The following is a 26,119-nucleotide window of genomic DNA, read 5'->3' on the forward strand; positions in this document are numbered from 1 at the left end:
CACTTTGCCAGTTTCTACTTATGACATATGTGCGCCTATGTGCAATTTGTATTCACGAAATAATTTATCATAATAGATCCTGAGCTATTTCTTTTTGCACTAACATGTATTGTACTCAGTCTCCAATCGGATAATATTGTAAAAATTAATTACTTGCAAGACTATTCTAAAGCAACTAAAGGCGATCAGATCGACCCGTTGCACATGGGGGTATTTCGAAAAAAAAATAATATCTACGTAGGTATAAAACTTTTCTTATACAGGGTGTTAAGTTTTTTTCCTGTGTAGACTCATCACTGTGACCAGTAGGGTGCGGAATCGTTGTATGGAAAAAAACGAAACTTGAAAGCTGAAAGCCAGAACCAAGTTTTTTTTGTTATATTTGGGGCCCCAAACAATCCTAAATTTATCGGAAGTCGATTGGTTTTGTCTTCGCTTGGCGCATAACATTTGAGCAATTCTCGCTGAAACCGTCCCACTGGTGACATGAGGTCTTTCAAAAATGCTCACCTAATGTTTTGAATGTATCTTAAAGCATTTTTTCTCAGCTTTCCAATGGTGATGTCAAATTTAAAATCAGTGGTTGCGAACTTGCTCAAAAGCACGTTTTTCTGATGAAATTCAAGATGGCGGCCATTTTTTTCTACTTCAAATGAAAGCTCTATCATTCCTATTGAAAACGATGTGTTGGTTGCAGGGGATTCAACGACAAATTCAAGAGAAATAAATCAATAAAAAGATCAAGAATCGCTCAAAAATCAATTTTTGTAGAAACCGTTTAATCGATTTGTGCCCGAGGGGCCCATCAATATGAACTAACCAAAATGGTTTTCTCATTTTTTCACTACTTTCAATCATTTAGACACAAAAATAAGATTTGATATTGGCCGCGCGTCATGCGTTGAACTGTTTGAAGCTCGATTTTGAAAAGTGACCAGAATGACGAGCTAACCTCAATGCTCACCTAATGTTTCGAATGTTTCTTGAAGCATTTTTTCTTAGCTTTCCAATGGTGATGTCAAACTTAAAATCGGTGGTTGCGAACTTGCTGAAAAACACGTTTTTCTGATGAAATTCAAGATGGCGGCGAGATCCAAGATGGCGGCCAATTTTTTTCTACTTCAAATGAAAGCTCTATCATTCCTCTTGAAAACAATGTGTTGGTTGCAGGGGGTTCAACGACAAATTCAAGAGAAATAAATCAATAAAAAGATCAAGAATTGCTCAAAAATCATTTTTTGTAAAAACCGTTTAACCTATTTGTGCTCGAGGGGTCCATCAATATGAACTAACCAAAGTGGTTTTCTCTTTTTTTCACTATTTTCAATCATTCAAACAGAAAAATATCGTTTTTTAAAGACCTCATGTCACCAGTGGGACGGTTTCAGCGAGATTTGCTCATTTCAAATTTATATGGAGATTTGTATGGAAAAACCAACTTTTTTACATATTCCATTATAAATTGCTCAAAATGGCCCAAACCATTGGTTTCATGACTTCAAATGGTAGGTTTTTTGATGTCTAACAGCTTGGCCGAAGACACTAAAGAGCTAGTGGGTCCCAAAAAAATACTAGAGCTGTTCAAAGTTGAGTATGTCGAAATTCATGTTGCAAATCATTTTTTCTGCCAACACTGCCAGTGTACCGGCGTTAGTCAGATTTCCATCAGAAGTAACCTCTGAAACACGCTGTAGATTCTACCTATGCCTAGAATATTGACCTAAATTTATTTGTTTGATCCAGCTGAGTGTATAAACTCGTTACGACAGGTTGTTTCTGATGGAATCCCACTGACGCCGGTACATTGGTAATGTTGGCAGAAAACAAGATTTTCTGCATATAAATCGACATACTCAACTTTGAACAGCTATAGCTCTTCTTAGGGACATCCTAGCTCTTCAGTGTCTTCTGCAAAGTTGTTAGGCATCTAAAATACTATACTTTAACATAATGTAGTGCATTATTAGAGCATTATTGAGCTTTCTAGAAAGATAAATGCAAAAAGTGGGTTTTCCCATATAAATTTTCATACAAATTTGAAATGCAATGCGCCAAGCGGAGACAAAACCAATTGACTCCCGATAAGTTTAGGGTTGTGTGGGGCCCCAAAAGGAACCAAAAAAACTCGGTTCTGGAAAATCGATCATTTTTCCCCACCCTAGTGACCAGAGATGACTCCCCAGCTGGTCTCGAGGTACGATGCTGGCATAACAAGCCAGTTGTCGCAGGTTCGAGTCTCGGCTCGGGAGAGACTGTTAGTGTCAGTAGGAACGTAGCGCTAGCCCCGCAATTGTCCTGTACACTCAACAGTTGGCTGCGAAGTCTGTGTATGGTAAACAAAAGGTCAAGTTCCGAATCGAAATGTAGCACCAAGGCTTTGCTTTTTAGTGACCAGAGATTAGATCTATTGTGATATTGCCCAAGTGTTTTTTGTACTCTCACTATTAAAGATAGTGATACGCTTATCATTCATATCCGTGCTTGTGTGTAAGTTTTACCTTTCCGTTTGAAGCTTACTGCTCTACTATACCGAGCTTTTGTCCATCCTAGCAATTTCGTCCATTTACAATTCCCTGAAGAGAACTTTCATACGTTACTCAAACCAGTTTTATTATAATAGACACCTATATTTGTTAGAAGGAGAATCAGCAGGAGTACTGTGGAATTCAGATTGAAGAAAGGGTACGTGGTGAGGAGCCTGAGAATAAACCCTTGAGAATAAAGTTCTTTGACAACCGAACGGCCTAATTCTACTTAGATTCGAATCCCCGACCACCCGCTTACCAAAGCGGACTCTGTAGCCTTGCGACTACGGAGCTCCCCAGGGTGTTAAGTTAACATTTCAGGGGCATGTAGAGGGCTACACTCGATTAAAAGACTCTTCTACGCATATGCCCTGAAGTTTATCTTTTCAAAGTTATTCAACTGTTAAGTTTCTTAAATATTCATCCTCAAAAAGGTTCTAACTCTAGAAGTATGCTACTTAGGCAGGTTCTTTTTCGAAAGCTGATAAAATATCTCTATAGACCCTAAATAAAAAATCATCTCAACTATGAGCAATGAGCAAAGTCTGTGATGGTCGATGCAAACTTTGTGCTTCTTGCAGGTCACTACGTATGGAAATGACCCTGACAGCAATAAAATCATGATTTATCAAAAATGCGCTATTTTTTCCTAGCCGTGTTTTAGGAAACTCGGTTGTTTGTGTTTAGAAACATGCATAACAGTACAGTACAGATAGTTATGTAACTGTAAAAAAGCAAGCCTTGGTGCTACATTCCGATTCGATACTCGACCTTCTGTTTATTATACACCGACTCCGTAGCCAACTTCTAAGTATACAAGACAATTGTGGGGCTAGCGCAACGATCCTACTGACACTAACAGTCTCTCAACAGTCAACAGTAGACCAGCATCGTACCTCGAGACCAGCTGGGAGGGTTACGTAACTGTAACATTTTCTAAAAAATCGAAAATTTGGGAGGAGGCAGGTTGTTAAGTGTTACGTAATTTTAGGGGAGGAAGTCACATTAAACGTTACTTATTATTACAAAGGGGAAGGGGATTCTAAGTCATAGTTTTAGCGTTACGGAATTTGTGTACGACACCTTATATCATGTCTAAAACTCCAGGTATGCGACATTTCCTCAACGTTGAACACCTTCTGTAGAATACCCAATTACCCACCCAGAAACGAATATTCTACATGAACTTGTCGAAAATATCTAAAAAGATTCTTGCGTTGAATAACATGAATAGTACCGTCGTGTGGGGCTTCTTTTGACATGTGGGGCTACTTTGGACACTTCAATTTTATCATGTTTTCTAGCAAAAATATTCTTTCAACTTATACACTATTTTCTACATATTGACAAAACAATGTATTGTGCAGCAATACGGTTCATTCTCGGAAATCACTTGTTCTTGCTTGTCTGAACACGACAAACCCTTAATAGTCGTGCGGAAGTAAATTACAGTTGCTAAAACTTTCATTCCAAAATCGATGTTTTTGCTGACCATTATTTTGCCGATAACTTGATCAAAAAACTATTCCTTTTTCATGTTTAGCCATCAGTTTTATTAGATTCCAGGTAACGATTGTTATTTTCACAAAAATATTAAATGCGGCGGATTTTTTGTCAGTCGTTTTTCAAGGTTATGTTTGTGTTTGTATGGTACAAACCTGCCGAAAAACCAACAATTTTCCGGTAACATACCACATAAGTTTCAGGTATACATTCAGTTGCTATCTGTTAAAAAGAACACTCACGGGAATGTCTCAACAAAGGTAAAACCCGAGACATATCCGTCGCGGGCGCTGCAAGGCAGTCGGCAGACTAGCTTACAACAAGCTCTCCGATTCACATCAAAGAAACCCAAAGAATTAGCCTAAAATAAGTCCTCATATTATAAGTTTTGAAAAAAAAAATATTTTAGTTGAAAACGAATGTATTTTTATAAAGGACCCTATCGTATTCGTGGATTGTCCAAAGTATCCCCCAACCGGAACCAACAAACAACTTTTTAATAGCTAGATGAACTTTTTTTTATTTCTCAACGAATTCGACTAAAATAATTCTTGACTGTTGCATACATGTCCACGTTTAATATAAATGAGAATTATTGAGTCATGTTTATTATAATAGAAGTTACAATCACATAAAGTTGAAAAACATGGAAAAGTAGCCCCGCACGACGGTATACCAAATTGAAGTATTGAAAATAATCATTTTATGTAGATTAAAAACAAATTTAATGTTCTTCAATCATTGGTTTCATTCTTCATTGATTCCAAAATTTCCCAACAGGATTCCAAAGTCGCCATTTTCTTTGAGTAGACTGTCATTTCTCCTCATAAAATCATTAGCCTATAGAAACATATCTTTCACTGCAACGGGCTAGTGGGCAGAGCAACGCACTTGCTTTATCGTGTGTATCTGAGTAGCTTACAAAAAAGCCCCTCGGTGGAATCTGAAATATCTCTCCAAAAAGATAATCTTTCTCACACGAAAGAACTTTATGCTCAATAACTACATAACAGAGCTCACTGCAATGCTTCTGTTATGTGCTTCCTAAACATATATCTAATGAGGGGAGCATCTAGGTAGAAGAGTAGATTGCGTTGTTTGCTTTGCATCCCGAAACTGGAAAAAATAAATTATTTCAGCAATGATCACCGGGGTGTACTTCTGTGTATTCTCATTGGAGTAATTCACCACTCCTGTTTCGTTCAGCTGTGGTGTAAGCAACAAGTGTATTATTTTTCTGCGAACGGCAGAAACACAACACAAAGAATAAAGAAGTGTGATGCAAAAAATTGCTATACGCAGCGTTCAGGCTGGATAGGAAGTAAGTGGTGAATATTCACCCTGCTCTTTCCACATATTGAGGAGAAAAACAAGCCTGGTTGACCGAGAATTTTCAAATGCTTTGGAGTTCTGCACGACCTACACGAAGTTTCCGACCGTAGAAAACGTAACGGGTAGCAACAAAAGTTTTCTGAATTTTTCTACTGCTGTCAAAAAAAACGTAGATGTACTGGAAGAAGAATTGATTTATTTCTCAGAAGATGCATTCATTTTTACAAAAAAATGAATATTTAAGAACGGAATATTTAAATCAATTATTATACAGATTTTTTGGTTTTTTGGAATTATACAGATTTTTTGGTTTTCATTGGATCGCGAATTAAAGCAAAGCCTTGGTGCTACATTCCGATTCGGAACTCGACCTTCTGTTTACTATACACAGACTTCGCAGCCAACTGTTAAGCGTACAAGACAATTGCGGGGCTAGCACTACGATCCTACTGACAACTAACAGTCTCTTCCTAATCGAGACTCGAACCTACGACGACTGGCTTGTTAGGCCAGCACAGTACCTCGAGACCAGCTGGGAGGGTTCGCGAATTAAACTTTTTGATATAGTTGAAAAACGAAAATGAACTCAAAAGCTGATGTGCGTGTTGGAGGTTTTATTATATTTATATGTTACGCGTAAGCGTGAGCATAAATGAGACACTGGATATATATTTAACAAACTGTAGTGCGTTTTTTCTATAGGATATATCCAGTACAGATTTTTTGAAAGTTCACCAAGGTGACAAGATTTTCTGAGCTTCGAAATACAGATGAAAATGTAGCATCACTGGCGTAACGACGGGCGGCAACTAAAATTTTAGATTTTTTCTACTTTGACAGCAGTAACAGTAAAACCGTAGATGTACTGGAAGAAGAATTGATTCATTTCTCTCCCGGAAACTTCGTCCCGTCCATTTTTGTGTTTAATAAAATAATTTAAAACATTCTGAATTGATTGATTTTTTGCGATTCGTTTATTGTCTGCAAACGCATGATGAATGGGTCATAGAATATGATGATTGAAGCCAAAAGACAAATCGTTTAAAATGATTGGTTTTATCGAAATGACAACATCCTCGCCTCTTGGTTGCTGTACCATCACCTCAATTCTGTAAATATTCATATTGGGTGGTATTCAGTCATTTTCAGCTATTTTTTCTGGTATCAATCTGATTCCGGAAATACTCATATTGGGTGACATTCAGTTATTTTGGCTGTTTACCGGAAACTGAAGGTAGTCATCTTTGAATTAAAAATGGTGTCAATGCTTGGCTTTTAATGATCTTTTCGATTACGGAAATATCCATATTGGGTGGTATTATTTCCGGAAACCTAAAGTCGATTTTTAGCTTCTGTGCATCATATTGGTTCCGGAGATACTAATATTGGGTGGGATTCGGCCATTTTTGGTTGTTTTCCAGAAACCGGCAGTTGCCATCCTACAATTCTAAATGGTATCATAGGTCGATTTGTGGCTTCAGTGCATCATTATGATTCCGGAAATACCCATATTGGTATTTGGTCATCCAGAAACCGGAAGTTGCCATCTTGTATTTTAAAATGGCATTTGGAGACTATTTCTGGCCTCTGAGCGTCATTCTGGTTTTAGAAACACTCATATTCGATGGTATTTGATCATTTTCGGCTTTTTTCCAGAGATCGAAAGTCGCCATATTTGAATCAAAATGGTGTCTGTGGTTGATTTTGAGATCCTGTGCATCTTTTTAGTTCAGGATATAACCATATTGGGAGGAAATCGGCCATTCTAGGCTGTTTTCCAAAAACCGGAAGTTGCAATCTTACAATTCCAAATGGAGTCTGAGGTAGATTTGTGGCTTCAGTGCATACATTGGGTGGGATTTGGCGACTTTTCGCTGTTTTTCAGAAACCGGTAGTTGCCATCTTGGATTTCAAAATTCAATTTGAAGACATTTTCTGACATCTGAAACACCATCACCAACATATTAGAAATCGGGAGTCCATTCTAAATTTAAAAATGGCGTCTGAAATCAATTTTTGGCTCCTGTGCATCAGGCATGGGGAAACCACAGCACTTCAAAGCGCATGTGGCCCATCTGCCAACAAACACACCACGCATGGCATTTCGTATTACCCTTCGTCGCGAGCTCAAGACAAAACAGTGGACGTAAACACGCCAACCGAGGATTTTTAACTTCGGCACATGAGGCAACCGATGGCTTGCAGTTTCGGGGAACACACAAGCTTTAGACGCCACGAAGAGATTGACAATGGAATAATGATGGATAGTTGGATGTTAGCCATCGCACCTGTAATATTTTTTTCATATGTACTTCTGAAAAAATGAAGCGTTTGAGAAAACACGTGTAGAGGGAGGGGTGTCGAACCATCATGGACATATTTGATTGGTTCTCGAGATGTGCGAAATTTGTGTTTCGTTTGTATGGGACCCCTCCCTTACGGAAGAGGGAGGGGTGTCGAAACACTATGGATATATTTTTCACACATAAAAACATTCACCTGCCAAATTTGGTTTCATTTATTTGATTAGTTGATGTGCAGAAATTTGTGTTTTATTTGTATGAGACCCCTTTCTTCCAGAAGAGGGAGGGGTTTTGAACTATATTTGTCACCTTTTTTTCATAAACAAAATTTCACGCTGGTTGGTTCAGTAGTTTCCCAGCCTATATGGATCAGACAGACACATAGACACACAGCGCAGCATTTTTATATGTTTAGGTAAAGATACATTAATTTTTACAAAAAAAATGGATATTTGAGAACGGAATATTTAAATCAGTTTTCCGTCAAAGCTCTTTTTCGATGCCGGATGAATGGGCTTCACGACAACTTTTAGCATGTATCTCTTGTCTCTACCAATCATCTGTTTGCAGTTCGTTGCCCTCTAGATACTTTTGTACACAAAGGAACATAAAATCTCAAAGAAATCAGCGACTGGGCGCCACTGAGACAGATTCGTTGGGCTGTGTATTTTGGAAAGCAATGCAATGGGGTCAAGAGGTTGCTCACATTCGTGTTTTTTGCGCAATGTTATGATGCTTTTTCTGGCCAAAACAGATACCTTTCATTGGCATAGTTTTGAAAATTTTCAGGTGCAATGGTCGGAGTGTGACCACACCGAGCCAAGCGTCATTTTTGAAAAATTGAGTTATTAACACCGATGTGCAAATTGAAACTTTATGTTTCATGAAGAGATAAAAACATTTGAACAGTTCATAGGCGTTTTTTTTGATGAAAAATGTCTGTAGTATTCTGTGAAAAGAACGAAATTGCATTCGACCAGAGCGAACCATAAACCACGGATATGGTATCCAAAGAAAGTTATTGTTTAGGGTTTTAGACGACTTTTGCGATTTATCTGAATCAGTAACTGATTTCTCCGCTTCGGACAGTACGTGGACACGATTGTCATCACAATATGATAAATAATTAACCAAGTGGTTTTCGTGAGATTAGTTTGTTCAATATATCATAGTAAATACGATTGACCATACCGAACTAAAGACTATTTTTTAAAATTTGAACTGAGAGCATAGAAATTATTGTTATTATTCGTGTATTTATAATATCAGGACATACACCAAGTCCTGTTCATTATGTGTTAGCATAAAGCTAAAAAGCTAGTTCATTACTTTGGCCGGTCTCCCACTACGTTTCTTGGGAATTTTTGTTGAGGTTTTCAGGATATTATACAGAGTCAAAATCGGAAAATTATCTCTTTTAAAGTTGTTTAACCTTTTGCAAAACTTGCGCAATGCTTCTTGTTTCGACACCATTTTGAATAGAACTGATCATGCATATACAAAACAAAGAATACTGGCAAAAGAGGAGAAAGAGCTTACATATGAGTTGTTTGTTGTTGAATAAGAGAACCTCAAAAACAATCTAAGTTTTAGTTGTCACCCGTTATAATAGAGCTCGATTAACAGATGAAAAATTAATATGTACAGTGTTGAGGTGTTAAGTCAGAGTTCGCTAAAATAGGAAAAAAACGCTTTTATGATAGTATTGGATCAAGATGTTCTTAAGCTTCATCACACATCAACCAGATTTGGTTAATCTTTAAGATTCAGATAACAGCAGAAATAACGGCATATATATTTTTTTTTTTATGATCAAAAGAAAGCGTTCATAGTGAGTAGTCAAAATTGACCAAGTGTTAATGTAACTGCAAACCGGTCACAATCTAAAGAATTTTACTCACTGTACTGTATTTAAATGTGTTTTCGGCGGTTTATCGCTATCGCTAAGCTGACCAGATTTTCACCGAATAGTGTTAAGCAGAAAGAAGTTCAGGGTGTCTAGTCTAGCACCTGGAAAACCTAGAATTATCAGGAAATTTGATTTCATCGAGAAAAACTTGGAAAAGACAAGGAATTTTTAAAAAAATCAGGGAAATTTATTTTTCGTTCGAAGGATCTAAATTGACTTCTTGTGCAATCGCATGTTAAATATTTTTTTGAAATTCATTGTCCCTAAATATTGCCTTGCTCTTATTCCAGTCCCAAGAAATATATTTATACGGCAGTATCTAGCTATGGATCCGAAATAAGGAGACCTTAAAATTGTATCTATTGGGATAGAAAAAAAAAACCGACAAAATTCGAAAAGTGGAGACAGAATGATGGAGAACCTTAACGAACAGCAAAAAAAACTTATTAATTCTTTATTAGATGTTAATTAAAGAGAGAAAACGGTGTGAGGCAAAGCCCGAGTAAAGTTTAGTATACCGATTTCTGTTTCAGTCACGACTCGACTATACAATGGGCTAGCTCGAAGGAACAATTTTTTTCAAGCAAAAAATATATCACAGTTTCGAATATAGAAAATGTACCTAATTTCTTTAAATGACAAAAAATTGTTACGATAGTATCTTTTTATGTTTTTTGCATTTAAACTTTTTGTTAACGGTTTAAACAATCAATTTCAAATTTAGATTTTGTGATATAGATTTTGCGATGAGCATTTTAAAGTTATAAGTCTAAAGTGACCAGTTTTCTTCTTTCCATAACTTTTTGACAAGATAGTCTGAAATGCAATGCTCTGGGGAAGAGAGATCTACTAATAAATATTATTGTCATTCGGGTTTTTCCTGATGGATCTGTTATGTATTCGAATAAAAATGCCATCAATGCAGTCGTTTTTCTGTAACAATCATTTTTGGAGCTACCAGGGCTCGTAGCGGTTAGACGATGCAATAGTAGTTAACGAAATATAAACATAGTAATGAAAAGATTGCTTTAAATTTGGTGACAAGTGACCGAATAGTGACTGTTGCTTTGAAATTATTATAAAATCACACTTATCGATACATTCTTATTCACAGTTCGCCTTTTCTCGTCCTCTTCTTGCACAGAATCATCAGTTCTTCCTCCTGTCTCTCAGTTTTTGTTTCCTGCGAATTTCTGCTGTATTTGCCGTCTCTTTCGTTTTATCTTTTGTTCTGCATTTTCGGCTCTTCCAGAGCCTATTATAGTAATGATAATTTATATATGCAAATATTAGCTCTTGCTCAAAACAGTGTTAATGCGTGGAATGGACGTTGAAAATTCGCGGATGGCAATATAAAAAATATTTGAATTCCGCGATAATATCGCCGAAATTTAGTTTTAGAAAATACTACATAAAATTATTTTTTGCAACAACTGCGTATTTATGTGTCAATAATTGTTTCATTTATCAACATCATTTCATATTTTTCATGTAGAACTTTGTGGAAAACAATGAAGTAAACTTTAATTGCAGTTTACTTAGTACTAGTAAAGTACTCTCCTAGTAGTACTCTCCAATAAAACATTACTTGATTCGCGACTACGAAGCTCAAAGAGATTTTTAAGGCTGCTCACACTCACCTAAACTTTCATATAGATTGTCAGAATATGCGTATTGACAAAAGCAAAAATATTTCTTTCCTTTTCTCTCTTATGCAGAGAACCAAACAAATATTAGCAGCTTCGTAGTCCCAAATCGCTACAGACTTGGTTTAAAAGCAAGATTGAAAAACAAATGAAGTTTCATAAAAAATGCTTTGCCCTCCATCACTGCTTTTTTCGTTCGTTCGAGTTATACAGACTCACGCTGCGTTTCCGGGAATCAATATATATATATATATATATATATATATATATATATATATATATATATATATATATATATATATATATATATATATATATATATATATATATATATATATATATATATATATATATATATATATATATATATATATATATATATATATATATATATATATATATGATTTCTATCCTGAAATGTCCAGGAAAACGTTCGTGATTTGAACACTTGTGGGTATTTCTATAACTTCTTGGTTGTACGCCCTTAGTTCATCATGCAACTTCGATTACAGGCTTAACATAGAATGTTGCTGTTTTTCATTAATTTCGCGGAATTTTCTGAATCTCGCAATCGATGGTGAATTTTGCGAAATTCGCGTTCTTTCAATCAATTTGATTGCGATGGCAATGAGGCGGGACTGATTTTCAAAATAGCACTTTTCACCATTATTATTATATTAATTTTTTTTTTACATATTGAGGATCCATCGTCGGTAAGGTTCCTTGCTGATGCGAAGAATCCCCGCTCGACATCGGCGTTCCCAAGGGACCGTCAAAGACCGCCTTCACCACTTTTGATACCTGAGTATATCCACCAGCGGTTTTCATTCCAAAGAACTGATTCCAGTAATCATTATTTCGCTGAATCTCACTGGTGCTTATTACGGGAGTCACTTCACGGTGAAATCAGAGTGAAGTGAACAAAATCCTATTACGGGACTCACGTGAGTGAGAAAAACGTCGCGAAGTGACATCTGCCGTGGAATCTGGTTTATTATGAGTGTCATATCAGGGAAGTGAGAACGGAAAAAGCGACGTTTCGCGTGGAATTATTTCACGACCATTTTGAACGGTGAAATGATTCCACGAAGCTGCCATAAGTCTTAAAGTTGATTGATTTGTGATCTAATGGTGAATATTGGATTTATTCTTCAGTAACGAAGCAAATCAGAGTTTGATCCGTGCCTTAAAGCGGTCAATTTTTCATTTTTTTGCCCGATGAAAAAAATGCAAACTAGTTCAGGAAATTTTCGATACCGAAAAAAACATTTTTTTTGATGCCGAATGTCTTAGAAATGCAGAACATGTCAAGATCTGGTGTTATCTAAAAAAACGGGAAAAAACGACTTTCTGGGACTGGGACATTTTTGAGCTGGGAAACAATCTCATTTCACTTGTCCTATTCTCAATTTCACTTCACTGTCAATCTCACTCCACGGAGGTGATTTTTGTCACCTCACTTGAAGTGGAATCGGGAATAGGTCTAAAAAAGTGAAGTGAGCGTGAGAGTGAAATATATTTCACCGTGAAGTGACTCCCGTAATAAGCACCACTGCCATTTAATTCGTAAAACTGATTTATTTGACACGTGCCTAGAAAAAGTACGAAAATCACAAGTTGTTTTCTGAGGTAAGACAGGCGATAGTGTTAGATATTACTAGAAGCTATATGCTAACAGTTGACGCACAGTTATTACGGTGAAATTGTTTAATTCGATGAATGATACTATCATTTATGAAAACAATTGACTTTCAGCTAGAGCTTGAATACACCCAGGCATTACTGGCGGCAAATCATCATTTTCCCCATTATTGTATGCGTGTCTGGCATGAACCTGGTGATGTTGGAACATGCTAAAACAGAAAGATTTCTCTTTGATTATCCAAAGCCATTGGTTGTCGCCATTGACGAATGAATTTGTAGCTAGAGTTTGAAAGTTACACAACCTATTATGCTCGAAAAACCAAGAAAAGTCCCAGTTGAATAGCGTTATTTAGTAGCAATTAACATTTCGTTATGGTTGTAGAAAAGTGTATACACCCTGTAGTTTCTTTATAAGATGCTTTAGAACTACCTATTTTTCTTTTCAGTTGACTGTCCAGCGAACTTTGATCTATAATGGTGAATTCTCCATAAAAAGTTCAGTTGCGTTTCAACCTGCATATTAGCTATGCATTTGAATGTGATTGGCCTCCTCTAACCCTTAGTGAGATAAACAGTTTATAAAGCCGGTTGTTGCTCCTGGGTTGAGGGTAATTGCCTCAATTCGCAATCAATTAACCGATGTTGACTTGCAAAGTATGTGAGTTAAGTTGAGCTAATTTAAAACGCATATTAAGTAGATTGGCAGCAAAAACTGGTAGTTAAATTCACCTGGTCAGCTCTTATGTAGAAACATGTAGAATGTTTTTGTATTCTGGAATGGTTGATAAACAATTTTTCTTCAATGCGAGTCATTGTGGTTGTGTATGTATACATCGTGCTCAGATATATTTTCTTTCAGGATGTAATTAAAAATTAAACATTGCCCTATATGGGCGCTCGCTGCATATTGTAAAAAAAATGTTAAACTAGTTTCAGAAACCTTGCCGCCAGTGTGATTATCATGAGATTGTTTTTGGGAAAATGTTATAAAGCAAAGAATCAGAGTTTGGCGATTTGCGGAATAGGGGCATACATGCCTTTGCACATATCGTCAGTTGAATTCAATGCTGGCACAACTCAAAATTTTGCAGTTTTGAGTTTTTAATGACGCACAAAGACCCGTTTCACAAAATATCCAGAGTTATAAGTAGATGTGCCTCTATGACACAAATCTAAAGTTACCCAGAAAGACGAGAAATTGAGGTTACAACTCGTATAACTTGCTCATTATGTGCACATAACAGACCCAAACAGGTTCAATAAAAATGGGAAGTTTTAAAATTTAAAGTTTTCAGGTTTTCAAATGAAAAAAAAAAATTGACGCAAATTTTCAAACGCGTTTTCCTCGAAACTATGAGTTTTGGATAGTGCCAGTATTCAATTCAACTGACGATATATATTTATATATTAAATAACGTGAAGCATAGCACCTACCATTAACTACCTCGAAATTGATGTTGATTGTGTCCTTGAGAAGTTCATCGAACTTTTACCTAGATCACTACATTAGCCGGTCAAACACCCTCCCCGTATGACAGATTCTTACCTAACAAGTATTTCTGTCCTTTCTATATTATGCCGGGCATCAGAAGCATCAAGTTGTCGTGCTAGTGTCATGCAATTTGCTACTAGTAAAAGTATATCGGACGGTCTGTATAACGTATACAGAGTCCATACTAACATACATTGCATTAAGCACTACTGCACAGCTATGCAGAACGATCGCTATGAGTTTTACATTCTTTTTTGCGCAAACAAGTATAAATCGTTCACATTGCTAGTTTTAAATGTGGACGAAATATTACTTGTTTAATCATTTTAAATTTTTCTATGAAATTGAAAAAAATAAACTGTTGAAAGTAAGAGCTTTTCTTCGAAGATTTGGAATTAGTTAAGACATGTCAGTCAATAAAATTCTAGTGTTTCACAACATGTCAGTTATTAGATAAAGCCAAATCACGTTGTTTTAATCATTATTACAACGAAAACATGTTTTAAGCCTTTAACCCAAATGCAGTTATATTATGACATTATTAAAAGGATTCTTTGTTTACTTTGACCATTTCTTCTGACAAGTCGGATTGTCTGTGGTTTTGTAATCCGACATGTCTAGACCGATACGTTACTATAGCCAGCAGGAAGTGAAGTGAAATTACATAAAATTATTCAGCACTTAAAAATAGAATAGAAAAATTTATTTACACTCTTAGAACTCGATTACCAGTTTATATAAATAAATGCACGAACTTACTACAGAAAATCCTTTCTCGTTTAAAAAAATATTCTAAATCCTAGTTACCCGAAGTTCTCTAATTAACCTATTTTTTTTTATCTTTTGTTTTCCAGGTTCGAACTGCGAGGGCTGCTAGCGATATGGAACTCGTTACTAGCAATGTTCAGTATAATGGGTGCCTTTAGGACAGCACCTGAGCTAGTACACGTGCTGCGGCACTATGGTCTATTCCATTCTGTGTGCGTGCCTAGGTGAGTCATTTTGATTATTCAACAACAAATATTTATCAATTGTTTAGTGGATATTTTTTGGGAATTTCTGATTCATTCAAAATCTATACTCGATGCGATTCATTGCTCATTCATTATATTACAAGACGGCTTAAAACGTCGTTGACACGTCTAACGTGCGTTACATAAGTTCTGAATGATTCTCCGTACCTACTATCTATTTTCAAACGGATTTTAGCTGGATGAAAAAAAAAAACACGTTATCGTGAGCAGGGTTTGCCTTATGATAAGAAGAAAGCGTCACTTCAAAACTCATCATTTTCTTTTCACATCGATTTCTTTGCAATTTGAAAAACATAATAGAACTTAAAGGAAAATAAATACATTTACATACGCACATGAGTGTCTAAAACAATCTACATACGAACAAATCGCTATATCCGATAAAATCTTCGTCAATTCACAACGATTGTAGCTCTATCGTCGCTTTATTAGCTTGAAATAATTTCGGCTAGTATCTAAGGCCGTGCAGGAATCACCTCATCGTTTGTCGTCTATGTGACGAAAAGTCGCGCTAGGGGTGATCCATTACTTTTTGGACACATCCATGGGGCATATATTAGGTAGTGTGATAAACACAGCGAGAGACTGTGCACGAAAGGGACATGATTAATGGATCGTCCCTAATTATCACATTACGCACCCAGGTTGTCATCGGCGTATCCACTAGTCACGCTCAAACCAACCTGTGCGGTTATGTCATCGATTGATGTTTGAAAGAAGAAGTCACAACCGTAACGAAATCACTTTGCACCAAGTGTAAAAGCATGCCCCCTTCAAAATTGGAAAAATCAATCTACGATCTGGTGTAGGTCACAAAACATAATTATTGAATGTCGTTTGTATCTCGAAGGTTGAAATTAAAATTAGTCATTTACTGTGTGTAAATTAATCTTATGTTTAAGTTTTGTGTAATATTTGCACATCGAAGTATAATAGAAATTTTTCATGCACCTAACACCATATAATGAATTACTCGAATGGTCCTGGAACCGTCAATAAACTTTTAACGCACTTGCTTATTGGCGTTAAGGTTTCTGCAACTTTCGCTTTTATTGAATTTCCATAAAAACAGGTTTTTAATTTTAAAATCAAGACAACTGCTTCTGAAAAACATTTTGCCTGTCTTGCAGGTTTTTCTTACACAGGCTAAGTGAAATCTTAACAACAACAAAACTTCAAAGGTCAGTAAATAACCTTAATTGTCCTGCTGAAAGACTGCACTGACTGACGCTCTTAAAAGCACATGCTCGAATCAACGAACTCGGATCCTGTTTGTTGGTTTATTTGCTCATCGAAGGCTTTACACTTCGCGATGTTTCATCAAGTTGCTTCCAGTTTTGTGTACTTTTTTCTAGATTAATTTAACACAGTCGAGGCGGTTTTCGATTTATAGGTAGTAAAATCACACAAATTCCTGAATACATACGAAAGGCTCAATTTTATTTTTCTGCCAATAATAATTGTTGAGGTCACAGCAGTACATAGTATGAATATTGCAATTGTGACCACTCTAATACTCGTATCACCGCACAGCATCAACATTTCACTTTTCTCATTACACCGAGGCAAAAGCACTAAAGTTGACAGAGCAAAACAAGTTTACATTGTTGCATAAGAAGGCATTCATGGTTTGTTTTGTTTGAAGTTTCATAAAAATTAAATAATCGGCGAAAACAGATGATTTTCTAGGTTACGTCGCAAAAATTTCAACATCGAGAGACGTGCGTTGTGCGTTTTGATCTTTTTGCAACCGCTGTTATCACCGTAACTGTTATCAATCGAAACTCGAAAAACCTGCCGATGAGCTTAATTCGGCTAGCCAAAAGCAAATGATTAGATTGCTCGATGGCGTGATGCATGCTTGCCACCATGTTTGGCGGTGCACCGATGGAGCTCATGCTTGGCTTCTCTTCCGCAAAAGTTCATGATCGCCGACCATATTGATAGAATTAATGTGATTTAAGGTATTGCCAGCGAAGACCCAGCTAGCAACAGAAACTGGTTGACCGTCAAATTAGATATTTTTCTGTCAGCTCGTTATTTGTCAAATAGAGATAAATTATAGAATTATAGATGGGCATCAAAGGGATAAGTCCTTGTAGAAAAATGAAAACAAGAATGGAGTAAACATAGCAAAATTTTTATCGAAAAGTAAGAAATCTTTGTTTTGGTTCGCATGTACTGTACTAAGAACGCATTGAAAACATCCAGAACTACATTCAAACAACGGTAATTTTCAATAAAAAAACGCGATTCTTGTAGGACCGAACGACATTAAATCTACGGATCTTCACCAATCGTACATAAAAAACCATTAGTAGCAGAAACAGAAAACCCAAACATTCAATGTGAATTGAAAATATCAACAATTCTTTTCTTAATAAGTCATTTGTCATGACCGACATCACTGACCATTCCCACGGCATAAAACAGCTGCAACGTTAGTGCTACAGTTTTGCTGAGATTAATAATTCGACCATAGTTTCTTGGTCTTGATCTTGATCGAAACCTAACAATCTCTCCAAACGGTATACGATAAAGTAATGGTACCATTAAATCAAATTGAATGGATTGAAGGTTGTCTCATAACCACAAGGTTACAGGTGGACCAGTGGTCGTGAGTTCGAATCTTAATTAGAATCAGGTCATTCGGTGTTAAGTGACTTTAGCATGGGTTTATTCTTAAGCTGTATTCTACAATACCCCGATGAACTCTTTATGACAAATCAAGTCATTTTTATAATTGCTATACTAGTTAGAATAACGTAATGAGGACTCGCAGATTTATACACATAAGAATACTGACGGAAAGAACACAGTAGAGTATTGAATTTAAGATACTTGCAACCGTGGAGCAACTTCGGGTAGTCGTAGGTTTTGCTGGTGACCGCTTTCTAACAATATTCAAACGTCTAAAACTGTGTAGGATTAGGCGAGAATTTGTTCATAGAACCATAAAAAAACATACCAGGAGACATACTCTCGCCCTGCCGGCTCCGCTTTGCAATGACACCGCAAGTCGTTGCGAGTTGTGGAGGAACATTGAACATGGTGGAAATGGTAACCACCAATCTGAATATATCTATTGGCTCTATCCGTAAAATTTTTGCAATTGGCCTTAAATGTAAGGCTGTAAGAAACGTGAAGTTTACGGCGTTTCCAAGCCCTCCTAGAAAAAGGTGCTCGATGAAGCATAGAGCAGCCACACAATGCACAAAATGATCGCTCAAGGGCAAGATACTTTTTTTTAAGTCCCGAAGGAATGTTTCTCGATTCCAGAGTGCAGATTCAGTGATGAATAATCGAGGGCAGTTTGCAAGCGAGGTAAGGTTCCACTAGTTTTCATCGATAAGTATATACAAACGCACAGGCAGACGTGGTTTTACTATGCAGATTCGGCAAACGTAACACGAAACGAGTCTGACGGAGTGTATACTTTTGTGCTACCGACGAGTGACACGAACCGCAAGCGATTGCAGTCCAGTATCTTTACACTAGGATAATCAGCATTTATGAAGCAGCCGACACCGACCACAGACAAACTCGAATCGGTTACGACATCGTCGATCTTCACGTCTCATGTGGGTACTTATACGTGGTACTCTCGAGCTCAAAACAAGCTACATCGTTGACCACGACACGTAGCTTGTTCGGTCAAAATTTTAGTTGCGGCCTTCACGCTTAGATTTTATTGCCAAAAACTCAACAGTTGATAAATTCTTCAAAATATTCAAAATTTTCAAGAACATTCGCAAATGAAATGTCAATGCTTGCTGGTTTACGGTAGATCGATATATTTTCCGAATGTTCGTCGAAATATATTGCTGACGTCCGCAAAAAAAATCGCCGAGTTCGATCAGCTGTTGGGAAGTTTGCCGAGATAAAGTAGTGTAACATCAAGTCTTTCGAGATTTGTATAATGTTTAACGATTTTGACTTCGGCCCTGTTTTGGATCAAAGGTAGACAAAAAAGTTACTCTCCGCTTCGTCTCGTTAAAGCATGGGACGAGTGGTGATTAAAACAGGAACAGAAGGGGATTGAGCGGGAGGGATATGGTCGGAGATGGAGGAGCGGGGGTAAGGGATCTACATCCATTGCGTTTGAGCTAGTGCAGTAGGATTCTCCTTTGTTTTGATACTCTTGTTGTCATCACCGAAACTTTTGGTGCAAAAATTTATTAGTTAAAATGACTTAGCATATTAACTCTTATAAGAAAAGAGTAATAATAGAATACGAATATTCATTCTCACATACAAACATACATAATCACACCCAAGTACACAGACACATACAAATATTAAAATTGAAACTTGTTTTTGTTTTTCTACGATTCATGATTTATTGTTATACACTTAAAAAAGACAATTTTCGCCAAGAAGGTCAAATACTGATAGTCCTGATTCATTTGGAAGATATTTCTAGTACTTTTCGAATGATAGTATGCTATTACTTGCTATTACAGGGGCAATGAGCACCACTCCTTCCAAAGCCCTGGATGCTCTTCTCAATTTTTTGCCCTTATCCCAAATTATTCAACTAGATGCGGTTAAAAGTGCAATTAGACTCTCCCGCACAAAAGATCTTTTTGAAGGAGACCTAAATGGCCACCTAAGCATTTTAAAAGAGTTTTATATAAATCCTCTAATATTAAAAAATGAAGATTTGATGGAAAAAAGGTATGATTTCAACCATTTATTTAATGTTTTTGAACCAAGTCGTAATGAATGGGAATGTGGAGGGCCCAAAACTCGAGATGGCTCTATAATTTTTTTACACTGACGGCTCGAAAATGGGAAATCAAATAGGGGCTGGTATATCAGGCCCTGGAGTAAGTTGTTCAGTGGCGATGGGCAAATGGCCTACTGTTTTCCAAGCTGAAATCTATGCCATTTTGGAATGTGCTTCGATCTGCTTACAAACTTAAATTTTTTTGCCGGGTCTCGGTAATTTTGCCGAGAACGGCACCACTGAGTGCTCGGTTAGAAAAAAAATGACAGCTGTCACATTTTTTCGAAAATCTCGGTTCAACCTAACTGAAGTTTCGGCACAAAATATTAACGAGCCAAAATATCAGTTAGGTGAACCGAGATTCACGAAAAAATGTGACAGCTGTCATTATTTTTTTAACCGAGTACTCAGTGGTGCTGTTCTCGGCAATAAATTACCGAGACCCGGCAAAAAATGTTAAGTGTTTAAAAAGAAAATATCGAAATGCTAATACAGTGCTTTTTCGATTTTATCACGGTCAAAAAAAATTTTACCGTGAATTTGGCGCAACCGTGAATTTAGCGAAATGATAAAAATTTAATTTTTTGTGTTGGATTCAATTGAAATTTATGATATTTTGAGTAAAATGATGCACTTTCATGGTTGAAGGGGATATAAGTTCAAGATACAAATGAATAAACAAGAAAAGGTTAGTTTATGATGTTTTTCTCCATTACATTTTCGCGAACTTTCTCCCGCCTATCATACATGCAATATCAATATGATTTGTACTGCCCATTCTTTGGCATAGCTAGTAGAATCTAATGCTTGTTTATGTGAAATTGTGGAACCGCTAGATTTTATAATTTTTAAATCCACGCTCTATGAGGACCAAACTGTAGGGTTATTTGAGTCGTTAACAGATTTTTCTTCTCAACTGCTCGAATAAAACGTAATTTTTGCTTCGAAGTCAATGAAATACCTATTTGACGGTTCATTTTTCTCAAAATTATGACACAAATTATTTGTAACAGATTTGACACTTGGTTGCCTTAGAAAATTGATCAAATAAATTGAGTTCATGAAACTATACACATGCAAGGACACAAGGCACAAGTGAAAATGATGTTTCGAATGCATTTTCTACTACTGGAAGTGCATTATTCTTGATTTAACCTTTTTTTTAAAAAAAAAAGCGTGATATAAACGAAAAAAAAAACGTGAGAAAATCGAGGGTGAATTTGGCGAACAGTGATAAAAACGACTGTTGATAAAAGCGAAAAAGCACTGTATATGCATTTTTTCTGATAGTCAAGCAGCCTTGAATGCTTTGAAATCTGTTACTTGCACAACAAAATTAGTTTGGGAATATATTAGAATGCTTCAGCAACTAGCTACACGTCACAAGGTGAACCTTCACTGGGTTCCTGGACACTGTGGCATCGAAGGAAATGAAAAGGCGGACGAACTAGCAAGAGCTGGATCAGCCACGACACTTATCGGTCCTGAACCATTCTGTGGGGTTTCTTTTAGCCCACTAAAGATGGAGCTATCAGAATGGGAAAAAGGTCAGGTGCTGCTGAACTGGGATAGCACTACAATAGCTCGTCACGCAAAACGATACATCAAGCCCAACGCTTCGACTGCACAAAAATTGTTGAACCTTTCAAAGGATCTTAGTACTTATACTGGACTGATCACTGGTCACTGTCCGAGTAAATATTATCTCAAGCTAATAGGAAGGCTTGAAAACGACAATTGTCGCTTCTGTCGCACAGAGAGTGAAAGTGCTCATCATTTGCTGTGTGAATGCCCAGCAATATTCACCAAACGGCGCAAATTTCTTGATAAGGGACTTCTAGAACCTTGGGAAATATGGGCTAGTTCTCCGAACAATGTTTTAAATTTTATTCGTTACATAATACCACATTGGGACAATGCCTTCAATCACGATAGTGACTATTAAAACATATAATAGTCGTCTATACAAGAAAAGGCGTAAAGCAAAAGAGGACACACCACAATAGATCTAAGTACTGGTCGCAGTGGTATAATGTCCCCAACAAGGAAAAAAAATGCTATTACTTGTAAGATAATTTACATGTTTCGAGAAATATGCTTAAAAACATTTTTTATCACGTTTTTTTATGTAACTTTTGAACCACAAGTGTAATCTGCGTGAATTTTATTAGTTGAGAGTTTAAAATGTAGCCCGTTTTTTATACTAATTGTGTCCAAATCGGTTACGTTGTCTCTGAGATATTGGAGTTCCGTGATTTTTCAAATTTTTAAACATAGAGTCTGAACTAAAAGTCCGATTACTATGAAATCTTTCTTTTGGCACCGAGACTGTGAGAATCGGTTCAGCCATTTCTGAAAAAATTGAGTGAGTTTAGAAAGTTATACATACATGCACACACGCATACTGAAAATGCTCAGCTCTTCAAACTGAGTCGAGTGGTACATCAAGTTTACACAAAAAAATCTTTTGTAAATAACTTCAAATATCTGGAACTCCCCGTGTTTTGATCCGATTTTGGATCAAAAAGTTTTATTTTGAAGGAAAATTTATGTGATCGATACCTTGTGAGAGTCTTCCAAAGCGCCCAGAAGCGAAATGGTCGCCTATGGCGAAGAAAAAAAAGCTCTTTCACCAATACCACGATTCTGCTGAAAATTTTGAGGAAAATTGCTGCGTCGAGTCTTACTATCCTTATACCCTTGGAATCTGTGTGTGCCGCCTGCGACAGCTCTGAAAGCGCTTGAATTTGGTGAAGCTAACTAAGGGAGAAGTCTCTCTTAAAAAAACATTTGCTACAGATTTTCAATGTGAAAAGTATTTTCAATAAAAAATACTCAAAAATTAATGGTATGATATTTACGTATCATTATGGAATTTTTAAATTGTAACCAATATTATGAAATAAAACCGGGAATTCTCTAAGTTTCTTTGACTAATTTTGGAATGAATTGATTACCTGTGCATTCTATTGGCTATATGCTTGTTTTCGAAATGAACATTGCAAATGATTTTTTTTTAACTGGAACCAGATTTTCTTTGACAGGTACGTGAATCCCGCAAAAGTTGTATTTGAAGACAAGAAAACATTATCTAGTGTTGTAAGATCAGAGCTTCCTATGGCAAATTTTTAGGTGATCATTTTCACCACGGTTATGGTTTGAAACGATTGTCTATATTTAAATCCAGAGAGGAAGATATAAAATCGATCCGCAGTTAGTTTGATTCCAGTATAGATAATCTTACTAACTACAACGACTTTTGATAAATGCAAGTAGCACTCCTTGAACTCTTTCGCCACGACATAAAAACAGTGCGACCGCCGGTTGTTTGGAACCTGTTTTCTTTTCAAGAGAGAAGGCCTAGATACGCGTAAATATAAACAATACAAGCACCTGTCAACCAGTGAAACTATGGATAATAAATCCTCTGGTTTGATATGCTGTATACTATGCCGCCTGTCCACCGCTTTTCTTAGCCAATGTAACAACAACCGTATTTCCGTTCTGTATTCTCAAGGTGTTCAGGAAGTGCGGCTCAAAAGGAAGCGAAACTGAAAACTGATTCACCGTTATCAAGGCCTTATCTACCGGGGAATCGAAAGTTGATGTAACGCCATTCTTATCGGAAGACCAGTTGCGTTTAACGAATAGATTATATATTTTCCAGTGATTTTTACTCCAGTATCCGGTAATGACTAAGAACAATCAGCATCCCCTAATCATCAGACAGATACATATTTTCTCTATTGTTTGATTGATAAAATTGAGCTGACGACTGGTGAAGTCCGCCATTGAATTTTATAGTTCCATATGAGGAGCAGACACGTGTTTCGGTGAATAACCGTAGTGCAAGGTAGCATAACTGATGCAATTTGTCAATCGGGGAGAAGTAATTAAACTGAAACCGGATTATACGCCATTCACTGATTGCAAGTAGTAGTGTTTGGGAAACCAACAGCTGTTCATGCAAAGAATGGTTATCTGGTGTAACACCAGCTCTAAACCGCTATTTAACTACGTTCTAACTGTCGATAGTTAGCCGGTAGCGCAACTAAACCGGTTCCTGGTAAATAAGTGCGAATTATTCCATATATCGTAAGGTGAGTTTTGCGTTTTGTTCAATGTCGATCGATCACCCGTGTTGTGCATTCACAAATCAGGGCTTTCTCAAAAGGGCTCCGTTAATCTGGCATTAAAGTTCGTTTACTTTATCCTTCTCTCTACTATTCCAGTTCAACTAGATTAAAAACGTGAAAAGAATCTAACATATTTGATGATCTACTAAAACTACCGTTAATAAAAATTTTACTAATCTTCAGTCAGCAGCTCTTGTGATATAATAGCAAACTAGTAAAGTTTGCTCTTCAATATACATGATTTCTCCAGAATAGCTAAAATTACTAAACGAACCGTCAAAATTCATGCACATTTTTTATAAAAAAGAGGTGTTGAGGTGAGCCAATATCTAACAACTAACTACTTTTCGAATTAAAACAATTAGAGGAATAAAAAATTTCGATGTTTTGGAATTTACTTACCGCAACCGCAACCGATTTTATTTATTTTTATACCATCATTTCACTTTAAAAAGAAGTTGTTAGCACTGGTTACCTCCTAATACAAACAAAAAATGCAAAAAGAGTCTAGAAACAACACTATTTTTACAGAATTGTCGTTTGATCAATGTAAACAACATGGGTATGAAGATGATGTGACAAAGGTAGCACTAGAATACCAAGCAAGCAGAAATTGATCATCAAGATAAGCGATCATACTTACGTCAGCTGGGGAAAATAAGTACAAACAGAAAATAAATATTCACCGATAAATAACAACACGAAAAAACAATTCCTTCGCCAGGGACCGTTTTCTGTTTTTTTTTTGTACAGAATAGTTTGCTGCGTTTGACCTTGGTTCAAGAAGCACGGTCAATACCAACAGTTGAGTGATGAACACGAGAGGAAGGCCGTGGACAAGAGCTAAAAAAATATGACAAAATATGATTAATTAGCAACTACTATGTTATAAAGGATTGAAATGAAAAATAAGTTAAATATCTTCATCAAAATAAGCTGGTGAAGTCCAAATCCTACTTCAGTATTAATCCCCCTTAACCCTTATAGGCTGATTACGCTAATGGTGATGAGTAAGCTAGGAACGGATGTATTGCATTGTAATTGCGCCTTGCATGATTTTTCAACATGGCAAAGAATAAACACGAAATGAAAAAAAAAAATTGTCGAGCATGAACGCACACACATCCCTTCTATCGAAGCCTTCGTCAGAAGTCAAAGCACCTACAAAAAGCTGCCTGAATCGACGATTTTTGTTTTTGCTCTACTCCAAAGTTTAGCCGGTTGAAGAGAAACTTCTCGATGCAAAAATCCCACTGAAAGCTGATCCAAGTTATTCGAGGCACACATTTGCGTCATTGGTTGGCTAAATGGTTGAAGCGGTTATGAGAGTTTTGAGTCGGCAATTTCGCTGAGCGAAACGTATGCCTCTGTTCGTATTAGTTTTGTTTATTATAGACTTACACATTTTTTTACAGTGTTGATGGATATAAACTTGAGTTAAGGTGTTTGGAATTTGAAAAGGAAACATTGATGTACCCATAATATACCGTAGTGTAGGAAAGAGATTTAAAAAAAAATTATCCTTAATGTACAGCATTTTTGCTAAAAAATATCAACACTTCCCAGAAACAGCACTGCGCAACCATAATAATACCCCTTGATCGTAATAAGTTATTTGCGTCACAGATTGACGAAGGTTCGATAATATTAATATTTTTTAAGAAAGCTAATCCGCGAATACAAATTTTTTTATTGCTTATTCAATCGTGTCTTAGTAAATAAACACTCGATAAAAATAAGTATCTGCCAAGTGGGAAGATTTGTTCGAAATGTTGATAAGCTATCGTATTGAGTATGGAGTTCCGTGTTCCTTTTCGACGCAAGAAATCCATTTTTTATTTAGATTCGCCTACATTTGCACAATTG

The 26,119-nt window shown here is 36.5% G+C and overlaps 2 protein-coding genes across 6 annotated transcripts in view; both read left to right on the forward strand.

Annotated features, from left to right (window-relative positions):
- Positions 1 to 26,119, forward strand: part of LOC129722213 (elongation of very long chain fatty acids protein 6) — a 51,289-nt gene that overhangs the window by 20,185 nt on the left and 4,985 nt on the right. For all 5 annotated transcript variants that reach the window (XM_055675507.1, XM_055675508.1, XM_055675505.1 and 2 more), the window contains exon 3: positions 15,209 to 15,346. In XM_055675507.1, coding sequence (XP_055531482.1) covers positions 15,209 to 15,346 — 138 coding nt within the window. The remainder of the gene's footprint in view (positions 1 to 15,208; positions 15,347 to 26,119) is intronic.
- Positions 21,059 to 22,583, forward strand: LOC129722215 (uncharacterized). Its single transcript, XM_055675510.1, has one exon. It carries the CDS (start codon positions 21,475 to 21,477, stop codon positions 22,060 to 22,062), a length of 588 nt encoding a protein of 195 aa, XP_055531485.1. The 5' UTR covers positions 21,059 to 21,474; the 3' UTR covers positions 22,063 to 22,583.

This window comes from Wyeomyia smithii, chromosome 2 (assembly GCF_029784165.1).
Source record: "Wyeomyia smithii strain HCP4-BCI-WySm-NY-G18 chromosome 2, ASM2978416v1, whole genome shotgun sequence".
In the NCBI taxonomy this organism is placed as follows: domain Eukaryota; kingdom Metazoa; phylum Arthropoda; class Insecta; order Diptera; family Culicidae; genus Wyeomyia; species Wyeomyia smithii.